The 19118-nt window shown below is 42.4% G+C and overlaps 1 protein-coding gene across 2 annotated transcripts in view; it reads right to left on the bottom strand.

Moving 5' to 3' along the window:
* The window catches only part of KCP (kielin cysteine rich BMP regulator), a 97970-nt gene that overhangs the window by 51875 nt on the left and 26977 nt on the right, over positions 1 to 19118 (bottom strand). Inside the window, exons 5-14 of one of the 2 annotated variants that reach the window (XM_075208537.1) lie at positions 17689 to 17872; positions 16738 to 16814; positions 13913 to 14009; positions 12593 to 12660; positions 10431 to 10601; positions 8893 to 8989; positions 8725 to 8807; positions 8424 to 8517; positions 7910 to 7989; positions 285 to 458 (exon numbers count right to left, since the gene is read on the bottom strand). In XM_075208537.1, coding sequence (XP_075064638.1) covers positions 285 to 458; positions 7910 to 7989; positions 8424 to 8517; positions 8725 to 8807; positions 8893 to 8989; positions 10431 to 10601; positions 12593 to 12660; positions 13913 to 14009; positions 16738 to 16814; positions 17689 to 17872 — 1125 coding nt within the window. The remainder of the gene's footprint in view (positions 1 to 284; positions 459 to 7909; positions 7990 to 8423; positions 8518 to 8724; positions 8808 to 8892; positions 8990 to 10430; positions 10602 to 12592; positions 12661 to 13912; positions 14010 to 16737; positions 16815 to 17688; positions 17873 to 19118) is intronic. The other variant, XM_075208538.1, reaches the window with a different exon arrangement.

Below are 19118 nucleotides of genomic sequence, written 5' to 3'. Positions count from 1 at the left end.
ATGCTAGAGATCACTGGTCAGCACCAAATACCAGTAAATTGAGTGTTTGGTGTGGAGCTTGTCCGAACATTAGAGGTATGAAGGCACCAGGATCAATTTTCTGATGCCTGCTTGATATTCAGAGCAGATTGTTCACACCATGTTCTGTTTGGAACATAAAGTGAGCAAAGTTTGGTTCTCTAAATGTATCTGAACAAACCCTTAGGCTAATGCAACCTAGATGTCACGGAATGAATGTAAAACATAAACATGCAGCACTTTACAGGACTAGAAGTGTAAATTACCTGACACATACAGCTATCACATGGATCACCATTACCCTGAAAGGTGACTCCATTTGGTATAATGTCACCTTGCAGGTCACAGGCTGAACAATCCGGGCAGCATGAACCACGTTTCACACCATGAGTGCAGAATTGTGGACAACGTACAGCATCTGTACATCTCACTACACCATCCTGCCGATCAGGGAACAGAAGAGAGGGATTGTTTACAACAAGATGAAAAAACATGGTGCAAAGTTGGATATAAGGGTCAATCACATTAAAATACCTAAAGCCAAAACAAAGCAAATCAGACATTTATTCAAGTTTAAAAAATGTGCCAAAACACCTTAAGCTGCATAATGAATAGTACCTTAGCTGTATTTATTGGTAATCTAGAATGGCAAACCATAAATAAAATCCAAACATGACTATTGATCAAACCAACTGCAGCTGATGCATTGTGCAGTAGTGTAGGTTACATCTAGGGATGTGCACCGGCGACTTTTGAGGTCTCGTGTTTTGTGTTTTGGATCCGGATTTTCTCGATGTTTTGGGTTCGGATTTGTTTTGCAAAACACCTGCCGAAACGTTTTGGTTCGGATTTAAGGTTTTGGATTTTTTTTTTAAAAAAACTAAAAAGTGTAAAAATCAAGTTTTTGGGCTTATTTTCACTCCTACGCTATTATTAACCTCAAAACCATTCAATAACAATAATTTCCACTAATTTAAAGGCTATTCTGAACACCTAACACCTCACAATAATTTTTTTTTAGTACAAAACGTTGCAACGAGGTATCTTTCTGGACTGCGTAGAGGAGTGTTCCCCACAATACAATTAAAAACCCATCAACTGGTCTGAATTACACCCAAAAATAGTATCTGGACTGCGTAGAGGACTGGCCACTGGCCACCTCAATATAATATATAGAAAACCTTCAACAGGTCTGAATTACACCCAAAAATAGTATCTGGACTGCGTAGAGTAGTGGGCACTGGGCACCACAATAAAAAATATATAGAAAACCTTCAACAGGTCTGCATTACACCCAAAAATAGTATCTGGACTGCATAGAGGACTGGCCACTGGCCACCACAATATAATATATAGAAAACCTTCAACAGGTCAGAATTACACCCAAAAATAGTATCTGGACTGCATAGAGGACTGGCCACTGGCCACCACAATAAAATATATAAAAAACCTTCAACAGGTCTGCATTACACTGCACATACGGCTGCTCCTCCATCCTCTCCATCATATACATGTTGGAGGTTCAGCGTGTGAAAACCTCTTGTTTTTAATGTCAGTGCATTTTGAATATTTTTCAATTTGCCCCACACCACTGAATGTACTTTATCTATGATACGCATCTATCTATCTTGACTGCGTAGTGTGGTGGCCCCAGTACACAATTTGGTACCAAGGCCACAATATAATTAAAAAACCCTCCACGGGTCAGAATTCCACCAAAAAAGGGTATGGACTGCGTAGTGTGGTGTGCCCGGAACACAATTTTTTACAGCGCCAACAATATAATTAAAAAATTGGGCATCAACTGTCACCGTTGTTTAATATCTGATACACCTAAATATGGACTGCACAGTGGAGTGGCCCCGGTAGTAAATTTGGTGCCGGGGCCACAATACCTCCTCCAACTTCCAAGTGTAGTGTTTATAAAGACAGACAGCGTCGAAGTGTTATTAGTTGACTTTCTTAACCCTAAAATTGTCCCTGTTGCAAATATTCGTGCAATGGACAGTTACTTTTTCATTGAAAGACTCAAGCTTTCAAGTGTAGTGTTTATAAAATATAAACAACAATACAGTAGTTTTAGAGCACGTCAATACCTCTTGTTTTAAATTATGACAGGGCATTTTACTTTTGGTTTAATTTCTTGAATTTGTTTAAATTTGGTTTTACTTTTTGAACATGGCAAACGACTGTTGATTGGTCATATAATGCAAAAAAAAAAGTTCCAAGATGGAATTGTCCTTGGGCCCTCACACCCACCCTTATGTTGTTGAAATAGGACATGCAGACTTTAACAAACCAATCATTTCAGCGACAGGGCCTACCAAACAACTTTGGCTGAAATGATTGGTTTGTTTGGGCCCCCACACCAAAAAAGCTATTCATCTCTCCCTGTACAGACTAAACAGGCTCTACTGAGGCAAGATGTCGTCCTCATCCTCAACCTCTGATTCCTCTCCCCCTACAGTGTGTACTTCCTCCTCATCACACATTATCAATTCGTCCCCGCTGGACTCCACAACCACAGGTCCCTCTGTACTATCTGGAGGGCAGTGCTGTACTTCATTGAGGAATTGATTATTCATTTTTATAAACATCATTTTTTCAACGTTGTGAGGAAGCAACCTCCTTCGCCGCTCACTGACCAGGTTCCCCGCTGCACTAAAAACTCTTTCCGAGTACACACTGGAGGGGGGACAACTCAGGTAAAATAGAGCCAGTTTGTACAGGGGCTTCCAAACTGCCTTTTTTTCCTGCCAGTAACAATATGGACTGTCTGACATGTCTACTTGGATGGTGTCAGCAAAGTAATCATCCACAATTTTTTCTATTGTGACAGCATCCAATGCAGCAAGAGTAGACATGTCTGCAATGGTTGGCAGGTCCTTCAGTCCGGACCAGATGTTATCAGCATCCCCGCCAGTGCCTCTTTTGGGAAAACTGAGCTTTTTCCTCGCAGCCATAGATGTGGAAGAAAATGAGGGTGGAGCTGTTGGCATGTCACGGTCCTCTTCAGAGGACAATCTCCTGACCAGCAGGTCTTTGCACCGCTGTAGACTTGTGTCTGCCGGAAACAGAGACACAACATACGCTTTAAACCGAGGATCGAGCACGGTGGCCAGAATGTATTCCTCTGACTTTAAAAGAGTGACCACCCTCGGATCCTGGCAAAGCGTACGAAGGGCTACATCCACAAGAGCTACATGCTTGGTGTAATCGCAATGGCTTACCAGCTCCTCCCTCACTTTCTCCAGCTGCTTCTGCAACAGCCTGATCAGGGGAATGACCTGACTCAAGCTGGCAGTGTCGGAACTGACTTCTCGTGTGGCAAGTTCAAATGGCTGCAGAACCTTGCACAACACGGAAATCAGTCTCCACTGCGCTTGACTGAGGCGCATCCCCACTCCTTTGCCTATGTCGTAGGTGGCTGTGTAGGCCTGAATGGCCTTTTGCTGCTCCTCCATCCTCTGCAGCATATAGAGGGTGGAGTTCCAGCGCGTCACAACCTCTTGTTTGAGGTGATGGCAGGGCAGGTTCATGCTTTTTTGATGTGCCTCTAGTCTGCGGTAGGCACTGGCTGAATGCCGAAAGTGTCCAGCAATTTTGCGCGCCACCGCAAGCATCTCCTGCACACCCCTGTCACTCTTGAGGTAATGCTGCACCACCAAATTAATGGTGTGGGCAAAACATGGGACGTGCTGGAAATTGCCCATATTTAATGCCCGCACAATGTTACTGGCATTGTCTGACACCACAAATCCCCATGAGAGTCTAAGTGGGGTAAGCCACTGGGAGATAATTTCCCTCATTTTCTCTAATATGTTGTCAGCGTTGTGCCTCTTATTAAAGCCTGTAATACACAATGTTGCCTGCCTTTGCACAAGCAGCCATTTTGTAGATGCTGCTACTGATGCAGCTGTTGCTGCGGAAGGGGATGCATCTACCCAGTGGGCTGTCACAGTCATATAGTCCTTCGTTTGCCCAGAACCACTTGTCCACATGTCCGTGGTTAAGTGGACAGTGGGTACAACCGCATTTTTTAGAGCACTGAGGACACTTGATCGTACTTTTTGGTATCGCCTGCCTAGTGAAGTGGAATCTCGACGGGATTTGGTACCGGGGACACAATACCTCCATCAACCCTCTAAATCCCACTCCACTGATGGCGGACACCGGGCGCACGTCTAACACCAACATTGCAGTTACAGCCGCAGTTATACGCTTTGCAATAGGGTGACTACTATCGTATTTTGTGGTCATGGCAAACGACTGTTGGACGGTCAATTGTTTTGTGAAAGACTTAGCGGTCTTACGACTTCCCCTCTGGGAAGATGACCGACTAACAGCAGCAACAGCAGCAGTGGCAGTAGTAGGCGTACCGCTGCAGGATTCCTCGGATGAATCCCGTATTGAGGAGGACTCAGTCTGGCTGCTGACTTGGGCTGCAGGACTGAATCTGATGGAGATTGTGGAGGAAGTTGACGAGGAGGGTGTTGCTGGTGTGTATCCAACTGGACCACGGGATTTAGGTGTCCCTGTACCGATGAGGGTCCTAGCCCCAGTTCCTGAACTAACCACTGAACTATGAAGGTTATTCAGGTGACGTATAAGGGAGGATGTTCCTAGGTGGGCAAGATCCTTACCCCTGCTTATTTGAGCTTTACATAAGCTACATATGGCCATACATTGGTTGTCTGGATTTGGATAAAAATAACTCCAGACCGAAGAGGTGCATTTTTTGGTCTTCTGACCAGGCATGACGATGGGCTTTTTCATCCCATGGACATCAGCTGTTTCCCCCCCTGGTGCCTCATTTACAATAACCACATCACCATCCTCATCATCAAGTTCCTCCACAGCGCCAGCTACATCATCAATAGGCTCCTCCCGAGCCACCTCTTCCTGTACAGTGATGGGAAGGTCAGGCTTGACAACCACCAACACCCTTGGACTCGCCTTGAGGATTTGTGATAATTTCTCTTTAGAAGGCAGAGTTGTTTGCTGTTTTGTTGCTGACAGCATAACTCTCTTCAATTTTTTGTAGGGGGGGGGCGAGGAGGGATAAGATCCATGGGTGAAGCTGAACCACTAGTCATGAACACGGGCCAGGGCCTAAGCCATTCCTTGCCACTCCGTGTCGTAAATGGCATATTGTCAACTTTACGTTTCTCCTCAGATGATTTTAAGTTTCTCTTTTTGCTACTTTTTCTTAACTTGGGCTTTTTGGATTTTACATGCCCGGTACTACGAGATTGGGCATCGGGCTTGGAAGACGACGTTGATGGCATTTCATCGTCTATGTCATGACTAGTGGCAGCAGCTTTAGCATTAGGAGGAAGTGGGTCTTGATCTTTCCCTACTTTATCCTCCAAATTTTTGGTCTCCATTATATGTAGCACAAGATACTGCAGAATGTGTGAACTTGGTAATATTGCAGTACCAATGGACTTATACTGCTGGATTGGTTTTGCAAATTTGGTTATAATTACTTTTTTTTTTTAATTTTTTATTTTAATATTTTTTATAACTTTTTTTTTTTTTAAACACAGGGGAATAATGGGGAAATAACTATGCCCTTAGAAGCACAGAGCACAGGACACAGCACCACTGGACTGAACAGGACACAGCACAGGACCCAGCAGCACTATGGAACTCAGCAGGACAGAGCACAGGACACAGCATTACTGGACTGATACTGCAGAATGTGTGAACTTTGTAATATTGCAGTACCACTGGACTTTTACTGCTGAATGTGTGAACTTGGTAATATTGCAGTACCAATGGGCTTATACTGCTGGATTGGTTTTGTAAATTTGGTTATAATTATATATTTTTTTAAAAATTTTTATTTTTATCTTTTTTATAACTTTTTTTTTATTTTTTAAAAGCTTGGGAATAATGGGGAAATAACTATGCCCTTAAAAGCACAGAGCACAGGACACAGCACCACTGGACTGAACAGGACACAGCACAGGACCAAGCAGCACTACGGAACTCAGCAGGACAGAGCACAGGACACAGCACCACTGGACTGATACTGCAGAATGTGTGAACTTTGTAATATTGCAGTACCACTGGACTTTTACTGCTGAATGTGTGAACTTGGTAATATTGCAGTACCAATGGGCTTATACTGCAGGATTGGTTGTGCAAATTTTGTGGTAATTAAAAAAAAATTAAATTAGTTTTTGGTATTTTTTTAAATAACTTTTTTTTATTTTTTTAAACACAGGGGAATATTGGGGAAAAACCTATGCCCTTAGAAGCACAGAGCACAGGACACAGCACCACTGGACTGAACAGGACACAGCACAGGACCCAGCAGCACCACTGACCTCAGAAGGACAGAGCACAGGACACAGCACCACTGGACTGAGCACAGCACAGCACAGCACAGCACTGAACTGAACAGCACGAGATATAGCAGGACAGAGGACCACCTAACACACCCTCCCTCTACCCTGATCAATGCCCGAGTGAAGATGGCGGCGACTAGCGGGGAATTTATAGGATCCGAGTATCGCGAGATCCGACAATGGGATTATGAGTCAGAGCCTCGGTTTCAGATTTGAATTTGGCGCCAATACCCGGATCTGTCTCGGATCCGACTCGAATCGGCAACGTTCGGGTGGGCTCGGATTTCATAAATCCGAGTGCGCTCATCTCTAGTTACATCTTGCACCTATTTATTTATTTATTGCGTGATTTCACTCATTTATATGGTTGAACACATAATTTAGCAATTCAAGACGATGACACATGTGCTGGATCAAAATGTTGCACTCTTTGATGGATAGGGGCTAAATGTAGGCGAGATGCAGGAAGGAGCCTCAGACTGCACCTATACAGTATAACAAAACTAGACTGGAGATTTAGAGGGGTGAGGGCCTCTTTCCATCTGCAAAAAAAACTGATTTTTGCACAAGTGGCAGAGACTAGTCGTCAGCCTATACTTCCAATGGGACATCAATCAGATTCCCTTAATCATTTTCATGTGCACAAATGCCAGTGTAATAAGAACCAGTGTACAAGTGTGATACATGTAACAGAGACAGTCCCAATGGATCCTTACACTCATAGGGACTGAGACATTAAGAAGAGCAAGGCAAAAAAAAAGGGAGTAAATGTGATTCCGGACAAACCATGTCACAATGCAAGGGGTGCAAATTAGTTTATTATTTTGCACAAAAGGAACATTTTGACTGCTTTTTTGTCATTTAGCACACAAATACGTGATAGCTTCATTTTTACACTCAAACTTACATTTGGTCTAGAACATACCCTACCCAACTATAAATCTGTTCACACATTTTAAATTGCCCCCCCCCCCCTCCAATGCAACATGGTTTTGCCCAGGTGCAGTTACACCTTTTTTATGCTTTGCTCTCCTTAATGACTCAGGCCCATAAAGTATTTAAAACATTGCAAGGCCCGAACAAGCAGTATTCCGGAGAAAACTATAAATGTGGTAATTGACTATAGGAGTGGCCCAAAAGTGATAGTAGTCTTGCCTAGGAAGTGATATTTTCTACCTGTGCCCACCATATGCACTTTCCCACCAGGGAACACAATCCTGCAAATTGTGTGCACAGAACACTTCCCAAAGTTTAAAGCAGGCCCTCCTTGTTCTATGCTTAGCAGTTGCATAGGCACATTTGCACAAAAATGAACAGCTCTTAACAAAGATAGCCAAAACAGGTTAACAAAACAGATTGGGTAAAGGCATAATACTAGCATACATATTCAATATACAAGTCATATTATTGTTTAAGTGAATATACCCACTGAAAGCAGAAGAACAGAAAAATGTTAAGTTCTTATATGATAATGCCACACTGTCTAGCTTTTTAATATATTTATTGATTATAGCTAATTCGCTCTCAATACTCACCTGACATGTGCAATGATGACAGCCATCAGAGGTGGTAATGTTCTGGCCAGGTAACAAGGGACGCCCATTCAAGTCACACACTAGGAGGAATAAAGGGAATAACATGTAGGTGATGTCACTGCCATCTCGAGGAAAGTCTTCATGGGCCATAAACCTCTTCGATGTCTGTCATTGTGTCAACCTGTGGTGAGAGGGACAGACACCATGGTCTATTGATCCCTTCTTTTTTTATCCCTCTAAATCAGGGGTGATGAAAATCTGGCTATTCAGTTGCTGCGAAAAATCCAGATTCAAAAATCAAAGTACTAAATAGTGTCTGACCACACTGATGTGGGCATTCCAGGTTCTCAGTATGTTACTTGTGTTATAACCAACAATGTATTTCAGTAAAATGTATAATCCATTTATTCAGTGTTGCTAAAGTTGAATTGGTGACCCGCTAAACAGCTAGTAAGTCACTCATCACTTTTCTCACTGTGAAGATTTTGTTCCACTATTGTGAAAGAAGATTTACCTGGGCAGGTGGGGCAGCACTGGCCTGGGGTTGGTACTGGGTTGGTGCAAGCAGCTACAGGACATTGAACGGGTAAACATCTCACCAAATTATTCTGCAACAGAACAGAAAGTGTCAGAGGTGAGGAGACAAATCTCAGTGGGCATCTAGGAATGTTACAGTTGCTTAGAACGGACTGTGTTACTGCGAGAGAGTGAGTCACAAGAATCTATCATGGAGCCAGTCTTCTGGGTTAAAAATGTATTACAATGCTTGATCACATTACACAGTTACACAGTTTCAGATGAAATGTGTCACTCACCAAACAGGAACAGTTCAAGCAAGGATTGCTTTGTGAGAGGAAATAGTCCCCATTTCTGTATGTCAAGCCTTCATAGTCACAGCCTGTAAGCATAAGAAGTACATGATTCAGTTAACAGAATGGCCCATAGGCGCAGTTGCCACCTGCGGTATAAGGGTGTAGTCTCACCTTGCTGGCAGGCTGCACAGCACTGACCAGATGGGGTGTATCTCTTCAGACAGGTCAGTTCTGGACAGCTCTCTCTCACACACTGGACTGTTCCATTCTAAAAGGAGATACATAACACGTGACAAGAGACAGGAGAAGATAGCGTTACGGGACACAATAAGGAAAGTACATAATGGAGCATACAAGTCACAGCTTTTAGACCATCTTCATTTGGGTATATTGAGGACTAAACCTAACCTCCTAATGCCTGTCTACAACTGATCCCTCATCATATCTACTATTTACTGAGATTAGAGAATAACAAGCTCACAATGTGGAAGTATTTACGCTATTGGGACAAAATATCTCTTTTCAGTAAATTATAAACTATGAATTTTGGCTTCAAACTTTGAACCAATTCTTTTTGAGTCTTCAAAAATATTGTGCCAGTTCTTGTTCCATGTGATGCACCGACATTTCCAGAAGTATTGTTTCAAATTATACAAACAGGGAAGGAGAGAGGGATATGTTCCTATGTATTAGTGTTTATTGGGATTCTTCGCTTTTCACTCATTCTAATTTATGTGTTATCATGTCTGTAAGAGGTGATGCTTGTATTCCTAATCTATCTGTATATCTGTGCACCACAGTAATTATGTCTATCTGTATCTTTCATATTTACCTTTAATCTGTGTGGCATTCCTATAACTGTATAGTATTCATTATTTGTACCTTTCTACTGCCTATCTATGTTTTTACCATATATCTGCTCTATTTTTTTATAAAAAGAGAAACTCAAAAAGAGAAACTCTTTTTGCAATAACCTGTTGTGAGACACATTTTGAAAGTAGCCATCATTGACAACTACTCACTCCAAAGTCACCACAATTATTAAAGTAAAAGAAGAAACAAACTAAACTTCAGTCATAGTAAACACTAGCGGCTCTGTGTTCAGGTGAAGTGCTCCAATTTCGGTGCATGGAAGAGGAGAGCAGAACACACACCAGTTAATAATTAATCTCATTACCATACATGCAGTCTATGGCGCCAACCAAATCATTATTCTATTCCTACCCAAGTGACAGGTGAGTGCATCATGTAACGTGCAACTTTGTAGTATTAGTCAGATATCATACTTTTATTGATTACTATGTTTTTTTTACTGTCAAATGAAAGTAAGCAGATTTTGGTAGATTGCCAACTATATTAATGGCAACATTAACCGCTGCCAAAAAGTAATATTAGTTCCACCGAACCACATTTTCAACTGTTCCACAAAATATTTGCGACCTTCTCAACAACCCATGTTGTCTTGATTTTCTATGGTATCGATCACATATGGTAAGGGATGAATAAGAATGATAAGACAGTCTGGAAGTAACTATATATATTCTCAGTGACTGACAACAATTTTATCACTACCTGTCTGGCATCTGATACTGATGCTGTAAAATTAATTAACCACAAACTGACTCCAAAACAGTGAATTAATCTGAGACCAATAAAATAGCCTAAAATCAAACAATCACTTTCATCCAGCCGCAATCCTATCTACTCACCCTGCAGATGCAAGTGGTACACAGATCTGACCGAAATCTTTCCCCGTTCCTCAATATCTGCCCGAGGTACTGACAATCAGTACATTCTGGGCAACACGTCCCAGGGGGAGTGGCAGGATTTTCACAAGTCCTTGTGGAACACACCTCAGATATACACCTCACAGAGCCCCCCTGTGGTTTGAAAAAATTTTCAAGCATTTTTTACATTTTTAAACAATTATTTTGTGCATCAAAAGAGCACAGAAAATTACACATTTAAAAGAGGTCTCCCACACATCCATCCATCTCTCTCTCTCATATATATATATATATATATATATATATATATATATATATATATATATATATATAGTAATAAAGACACTGGAATAGTGTTTTTGGGCAGGTGACCCCAGGGGAATTTTTTGTGTTTAAAGGCCTGCTAAGGGCTGTTGGCCTTTGGTAAAAGCTGGAAAAGGGTTCCTTGGGATATGAATGGAGAGTGAGGGCAGACTCCATCCATTAGGCCACATTTCAGTTCTTTTGGGCCTCCAGTCTGAGGATAGGCTGATTAGCACTTGTACCTGTGTAAGTGTGTTGAAAAGGGTCAAGCCTAGACATCCTGGCTACTCAGCCTGGGAGAAGGGACTACAGAGTCTCTATAAGAGAAAGCCTGATATGTTGTTGTGAGTAAACCATACCTGCTAGAACTTCTAATGTTTTCTTTTATAGTTTGACAGCCAGGAACGACTTGTGTTTAGTTAGTGCCAGACAGGCCAGGTGTTGGTTTTGAAGTCTTTCTTTATTTTTCTGCTTAATAAAACTGGCTAAGGCCAGTTGTACCAAAACCTCAGACTTATGTGATTTCTCAGCTGTTAGACACTATCATCTACCCCAGGAAATGGCACCTTGGGTTTCACTGATTTAGAATTAGATTTTTTGGTCAGATCCCTCCCCTCATAGGAGATACTTTGACATTCTGTTTCTCTTCTTTATGCAACTTAAAATATATTATTTATTGCCTGTGGCTTTAGCTTGTCTGACAGACATCCCACTTCAATCACTTAAAAATAATATATGAGCTTAGCACTGAGGTTCTTATTGTACTGATCAGGAACCAAACTAAGGGGGGTATTCAATTGTTGCTCCGGGCGCCGCCGGAACGAGCGCGTTAAAACTATTACCGTTTATACGGTAATTACTCGCTCAATTTCAGATCGCAGCTCCCTGAGCAGCGAGCTGAAATTGAGCGAGTAAATTACCGTATGAACGGTAATTACGCGCAATATTACCGTATAAACGGTAATAGTTTTAACGCGCTCGTTCCGGCGGTGCCCGGAGCAACAATTGAATACCCCCCTAAAGGTCTAAATGTTATTAAAGGTGGGTCACCATGATCCTCTTTTTACTAACCGACTTGCAAGTTATTAGTAATCATTTTTTAATATTATTTTAATTAACAATAATACATATCTGCCTACTCTCCCGGAATGTCCGGGAGACTCACGAAATTCTGGGAGTTCTCCCGGACTCCCAGGAGAGCAGGGCAACCTCATAGTTGCCAACATTGGCAGCTTGTGTCCCGGGAGGTCCGGGGGGCAGGTGAGTGTGGGGGACAGGGCTCGAAGAATTGTGCCGTTGGCCCCGCCCCAAAAGCTGTCACAACCCTTTTTGACCAATAAAACTAGGGGTAGGGGCCACAATGACGCGTCCATGATGCTAATAAGCCCCGCCCCCTCCATTTACTTTTCCACAGCCGGTCGGGAATCGGGAGAATTGCGGGAGTCTGACCCAGATTTCGGGAGTCTCCCGGAAATTCCGGGAGAGTTGGCAAGTATGAGCAACCTCCAACAATCCTGCCATTTCCTTAGTGAAGTGGATGGGCCTTAGTGTCACGCTTCATACCGAAACGCGTCACCCTGGCACTGCTCCCTGCTGCTATAGGCCAAAAGCAGTGTAATAGGAACGGGGCCTAATGGCATGATTCGTCTAGCCACGCCCCCAGGACACGGCAGTGAGACTTCCCCCTCCTGGAGGGGAGATCTCAAATGTAGTCAAGTATGCAATAATATACTTAATTTCTACTCAATGTTTACTAAATCTACAGAATGCAAAATGCTGCCCAAAAAAACTAGTATAAAAACAATACAAAATGTAACAAATACAACTTTTCTTCACTTTACCTGACAGGTACAACTTATACATGGATCTTTCCTCCAAGTGTCTCCCTCCAGGTGACCATCAGAACAGCCTTTATTAAAAGTCAGAAAGTACATCTAGGTGAAATCAGATTATATATGCATACAATTGTATGTATATCTTTTGAAAAGTCCTGCATGTGTTCATTCAATACTACATGTGATTCGGCACCCAAGCTTAGGTTTATTGGCTAGTGCTGCTGCCTTTTTCTCTGTAGTCCTAGTGTAAGTGCTAAACACACACAAACACAGCATAGTAACTGATGTGATCTTCTCCCAGAGTCCCCTAATGTCTTAAAGGTGCACTACCACCTAATGTATACATTTTACTAACCATATCCTTCCCCAACAACTGAAAACTCTGGCATGTGATGAAGGATAAGAGATGTTAATGGGAGAATCTAGAAGATGGTCCTAGTTTTGAAGCTGACATGCATAGAAAATCCTCTAGCCAATGAGATCTTCTAAATGCTCACAGCACCACAGAGTATTTCAGGAGATGAGCATGCTAATTGTGTGTAAGGCAGGAACAGGGCCACTCATGTGACTGTGTAAGGAATATTTGTGGTACAGGGGCATGTCATGATGTGAAGATGGGATTTGAGCTAAGTGGGAGCCCACAGGCTGAGAGTTTATTAATGGATGGAGCAGGCTCAAACATGATCATATAGTAGTAATGTGAGTATTCTGTCCAAATAATTAAGATAGTGGTGCCAATAGCACCTCTATATAACAAAAAGTTCTTATGGCCAACATGCTATTTTAGTGCTAAGTTAAATCTATACAGATGACTTATTTTAACTTTTTTGTTTTGAACAGTTTTTGCTATGACATATATCTCTTCCCCAGATAAAAATAATTTAGTATTGTTATCATTTATGTTGTGACTATTTCTCTCTTGGAGAAGAACTCAATGCTGACAGTAAAGTATTCTGTAAAACACACTCCTGCCAACTAGATAAACAAAGGGGATTATTGTGAAATCTGACCCCGTTAGTGTCTCTATATAGAGTCAATTCCCCTGCTGATAAACACATAATAAAAATGAATGCTACAGAAGTGACAGAGTATCTGACAAGTCATGAAGGTACACTGGTATCCATCCTTTTTCTAGATGTGAAGAGAGAGATGTTTATTCTGGAAGTCAGGAGTGACTTCTACAATAGTTTATGTCTCTTAAAAAAAAAGCTGCTGTTAGCAGCAACCACAGCATTTCTCTGCCTTGCATAAGACATTCACAGGTTCTTGCTGGATTTTTTAAAAATGATGTCAATTAATCAGTAACTCTGTGCTCAGGACACTCACCTGCTACACAGCGGGGGCAACACTCACTGGGTGGCGTCACTGGGTCACTACAGGCCACTGGTGGGCAAGTCTTTTGGATGCAGGTCACCTCCCCGTTCTGAAAGAGAAACCTATTCACTGTATACTATACTTCTAGCTGTCACATATGTGCACTTATATGGAGCAGAAACACAGAACACTCATGTGACAAGAACTATCTTCAGCCAATAAAAGTCCTAACTATAGAGATAAAAATGATAGGTACTTATTTAAACTTATTGGGCCGGATTCATTAAGGAAAGCAAGTTTTCTCCTGGACAAAACCATGTTACAATGCAAGGGGTACAAATTAGCTTATTATATTGCACATAAGATAAATACTGGCTGTTTTTTTCATGTAGCACACAAATACTTCATAGCTGTATGCTTACACTGAAATTTAAAGTTGATCTAGAACATGCCCTACCCCAACTATAAATCTGCCTTCACATTTTAAATTTACCTCCCCCTCCAATGCAACATGGTTTTACAAAGGTGCAAGGTTACTCATTTGTATTGCTTTACTTTCCTTAATTAATTAGTAATCTACACTGAACCAGCAGTCAACAGTAACAGATTCTGAAATGCTTATCACAACTACTGGCATATGAACCGCTATACATACAATCATAAAGGATATAGGTTATACTAGTGTAACCACCTCCTATCTGCCATTCCCCTTACCCACCTATCAATTACGTCAATCCATCTTAAATACTGCAGCAAGACTGATTTCTCACCACTCCACATCTGCCGCACCACTTTGCAAATCTCCACACTAGTTTCCCATGTCCTCCAGAATCCAATTCAAATTTATCACTCTTACCTACAAAGCCACGCCTTCATACATCTTAAATCTCATCTCATAATACTCTCCCTCTTGCCCTCTAAATCTACCTTTGACCTGCACCTCTACTCGTTACTGGTAACCACCTCTCACTCCCACCTACAAGACTTCTCACGTACTGGAATTCCCTACCATACACGATCAGACTCTCTCTATATCTTCAAATCTTTAAACGCTCTCTGAAACCCCATCTCTTTATTACAGCTTACGCTACTCCCTATTATACCACTCACACTGATGCATCTTCACAACTGTCCCAAACTCAATGAGTCACACTCATTCCTCTTGTTTCAGCTGTGACTTCTTCCACTTATAATGTAAGCTCTCTCAGGAGTAGGTCCCTCCCTCCCAGAGCCGTAACTTAGAATTCTAGCGCCCTGGGCGAGAAAGACTCAATTTTAACCAAATGAACCTAAAATATTCCTAAATTGCGCCCCCCTTCAGCGTTGCGCCCTGGGCAGTCGCCCCTGTCGCACAGCCCTAGTTACGGCCCTGCTCCCTCCCCTTTCTTTTCATGTCTGTATTTATATTATCTACCTTGTATGTCCTGTTTTATCTTATTAAGGCCTGTTTTCCCCACTGTCTGGCACTATGAAGAACTGTGGCACATTACAAATTAATGATACTACCTCTAGGATTCGTCAATATAAGTCATCAAATGTACAAAGGACAAATATATTGCATTACAATTACAGTTCACTTGTAAGCCTATAACCTCTTGTGCCCTATGCATGGGTTAAGTTGGCAATACATACTTGCCATAAGATAATAATTAATTGCAACTATTCTTAACTTAGAGTTGAATGTTCACAAAAAGACAAATAGGCATGTAATTGCAGCAGACAGTAATAGATATCAGCCCTGACGTAACCTCAAATAACAAAAAAAGTAAAATAGAAAACAGATGTACTAGTGAAAAAAAATGTGCTGAAGCATGACTGTCTACCTTACTTCCCACAATAAAAATAGTTGCTAGCAGTTAAAAAACAAATATAGACACTTACATTTAGCATCTGTCAAGAAGTGGGTTTTAATATACTTTATAAATACTGTTTGCCCTCATAAAATATGGCAATCAGTTTATTTTGCGAAGAGAAGTCAGTTGTACTGCTATATATTATTTTCTCTCAGCTGAGAAGGGTTGCACTGAACTGCAAATCCTTAGGGCAGCACTCCAGAATGTGGCAAGTTTAAACAAATATAAATCAGTTACCTTCCAAAAGTGTGGTTGAAAACAAATCTACACACACAAAACAAATACCAACATAAATTTTAAACTAAGTGAGATTCTTAACCCTTTAAATAACACTACAACGTGTGTAGCTCCCACTGACTTTTATGCATTATATTCCCTCACTCTTCAGTTTCATTTGAGCTTCACATGCCTGCCTTACAAAAAGCCTTGCAAACTATAATATATAATATATTTATAATGCCAGCTTAAAGCACAGGCTACAACTGGTATTATAGTGAGGGTGGCACTGTAAACTGGGTAACATACATATTAATGCACATTTGTTTAGAGAATGTGCCTGGTAAGCAAGGGTGCCATGATAAAAGGGGTGGTATAAACAGGGCCAGTGAACACTCCAAAATGCCAACCATCTTGGGAACCCCTACTCCTTAGTGGCCTTGACAAATGGTAGTGCTGGGCCTGGGTATAAAGATGGAGTACTGCAAATAAATATTTATTCGGGCCTGGATAAAATCTCTATCAGCAGACAATGCAAATAATTAGGAAAAACAGCACACTGTTCGTTGTGACATCACCGTGTGACCTGCTGGTGCTGTTATTTTTTAAGTGCCAACGTTGGCTATGACAAAGTGTAAGTTATGTGATGCATATTTTTTAGGATATTTTTTTAGTTGACATGGCCAGAAGCATTTCTCCAGCCATGTATATAAAGCTTCATGTTATAATTGTGGAGAAGCAGTGGAAGAATATGGAAATGTTACTCACCTGGCAGGAACACGATGTGCAGGAACCCACAGAGAAGGTTTCCTTGTTGTTGTAAACCCTCCCTTCGTAAGTGCAAGCTGTGGACGGAAATCACATATTTTCTGATAAGTGCAAGTCAGAAATCCAAATGAGACGAGTACACCTACCATTTAACATATACTTATATAAACCTACACACACATATATACACACACACACACTATATGGACAAAAGTATTTGGCCACACCTATTAATTATTGAGTTGAGGTGTTTCAATCATACCCATTGCCAGAGGTGTATGAAATCAAGCACCTAGCCATGCAGTCTCCATTTGCAATTGTTTGTAAGACAAAATGGGTTGTTCTGAAGATCTCAGTGACTTCTAGCGTAATACTGTGCCACCCTTGTAATAAGATGATTTGTGAAATGTCATCCCTGCTGGATATTCCACGGTCAACTGTAAGTGATATTATTAGAAGGTGGAAGCGCTTAGGAACAACAGTAACTCAGCCATGAAGCGGAAGACCACGTAAAATCACAGAGCAGTGTCAACGACTGCTAAGGCGCATAGTGCGTAAATGTCACCATAGCTCTGCTGATTCCATAGCTGAAGAGTTCCGAACTTCCACTGGCATTAATGTAAGCACATAAACTGTACGGCGGGACCTTAATAGAAAGTGTTTGTATGGCCTAGCAGCTGCATGCAAGCCCCTGTGAGCAAATGCCGTTGGAAGACGACCATAGACTACTGCTATAGGTCTGTGTGTGCAGTCGTCTCCCAATCCCAGTCACGTGTATGGCTAAATCGGACACTGGTCTTGTAACCTAGCATTTCTACTGAGCAGAAGGACTGTATAGTCCACCCCCACATTTACCTGTGGTATTCTACAATACACCAGCTTTAGCAGACACTGAACTTTGCAGAGCAATTTGATATAAAAAACAAAGTGTGCACAGGACATTTAACTCACCCAGACACTGAGGCCAGTCCTTGCGCAGTGAGCATCTTACTGAGCCACCCACACAAACACAGATGTTACATGTGTCTTTCTTCCAGGTCTCACTGTCCTGATACTCTTTTCCTTCCCATAAACATGAGGGTCGACGACATTCGCAGCTCTCCAAAGCTTTCACCCTGGTCTGCAAATCAGCATTCTGTGGGCATAAATTTCTCAGGTTATACGCTCAGATCCCAACATACAGCAAGGTCAGGGCAGTCTTTCCGACTGGGCACGATGGGCAGGTGCCCGGGGGCCCAGCGGGAAAGGGGGGCCCAGGCAGGACTCTCAAAATAAAATATCCTGTAAAAAAAAAACTTACCTTTTGCGGTCACCCGACCGCTCAGGTCGGTGACGATCTGGCTCCCTCCCTGGTCCCCTCTTCCGTGCTGCGCTCGCAGTGATTATCGGGCATGATGACGTCATCATGCCCGACATTCACTGCGAGCGCAGCTCGGAGCAAGGACAAAACCTTTAATGACAAACTCTACATCATCACCTTGTGGCTAAGTAAGTAAAAAAGTATAACAACTTAGCTAAGATCTTTCTGTTATCAAAGCCATAAGCAGATAGAATTAATGTTTTAACTCTGACAAGTTACTGTCACGGACTTACCTGATCCCCGCCGCTCCGTCCAGCCGCACTTCCGCATTCAGGACCATGTGACCGCACCCGGAGGCGGTCACATGACCACAACCCTAGAGGCGGGGATTTTGAATCCCCTTCAGTATAAAAACCTCACTCTGACACTCGCTGAGTGTCAGAGCAACACTTACCTGTTCCTGGCTCTTCGTGGATTGCAGTGTCTTCCTGTTTCCAGTGTCTCCTGTGTGCTGATCTCTGCCTGTTTGACTTCCCTGGCTCTCCTATCCCTGTGTACCGACTGGCTTGCTGACCATTCTCCTATTCTTGTGACCCGTGTACCGAACCTGGCTTGTTGACTCCGAGTTGCCTTCTGATTCTGCCTGACTCCATTCCTGTGTACCGAACCGGCTTGTTGACTCCGCTACCACCGCTTCACTCCGCTGTACTACATCTTGAGGCGAACCTGGGGCCCGTGACCTGCGACTCCTGGCAGCGAAGCCCACCCCGCCTTGCGGCGGTTCTTGGTGAACACCGGGGAGATCGTTAGACTCCGCACCTCAGGTAAGCCAGCGCTAATCAAGATTAGTAATATAGTATCCAGAATCTGTTACAGTTTGCTCTGACCATGGATACCACAGCTAAAGATCTGTTGGAGCATTTAGTAGGAAGGATGGATAAGCAAGAAGCTAACCAAAAGCAACTCTTAAAATTCCTCAATAGTCTATCCACTCGCTTGGATGTTGTCCAGAACACCCTAGTGGCTGGTGGATCACCTGGGCCGGCAGTGGCCCCTCTACCTCAGGCCGCAGCAGCAGCTT

Source organism: Mixophyes fleayi, chromosome 4, assembly GCF_038048845.1.
Source record: "Mixophyes fleayi isolate aMixFle1 chromosome 4, aMixFle1.hap1, whole genome shotgun sequence".
NCBI classification, from domain to species: domain Eukaryota; kingdom Metazoa; phylum Chordata; class Amphibia; order Anura; family Limnodynastidae; genus Mixophyes; species Mixophyes fleayi.
This window is presented reverse-complemented; position numbering and strand designations above follow the sequence as displayed.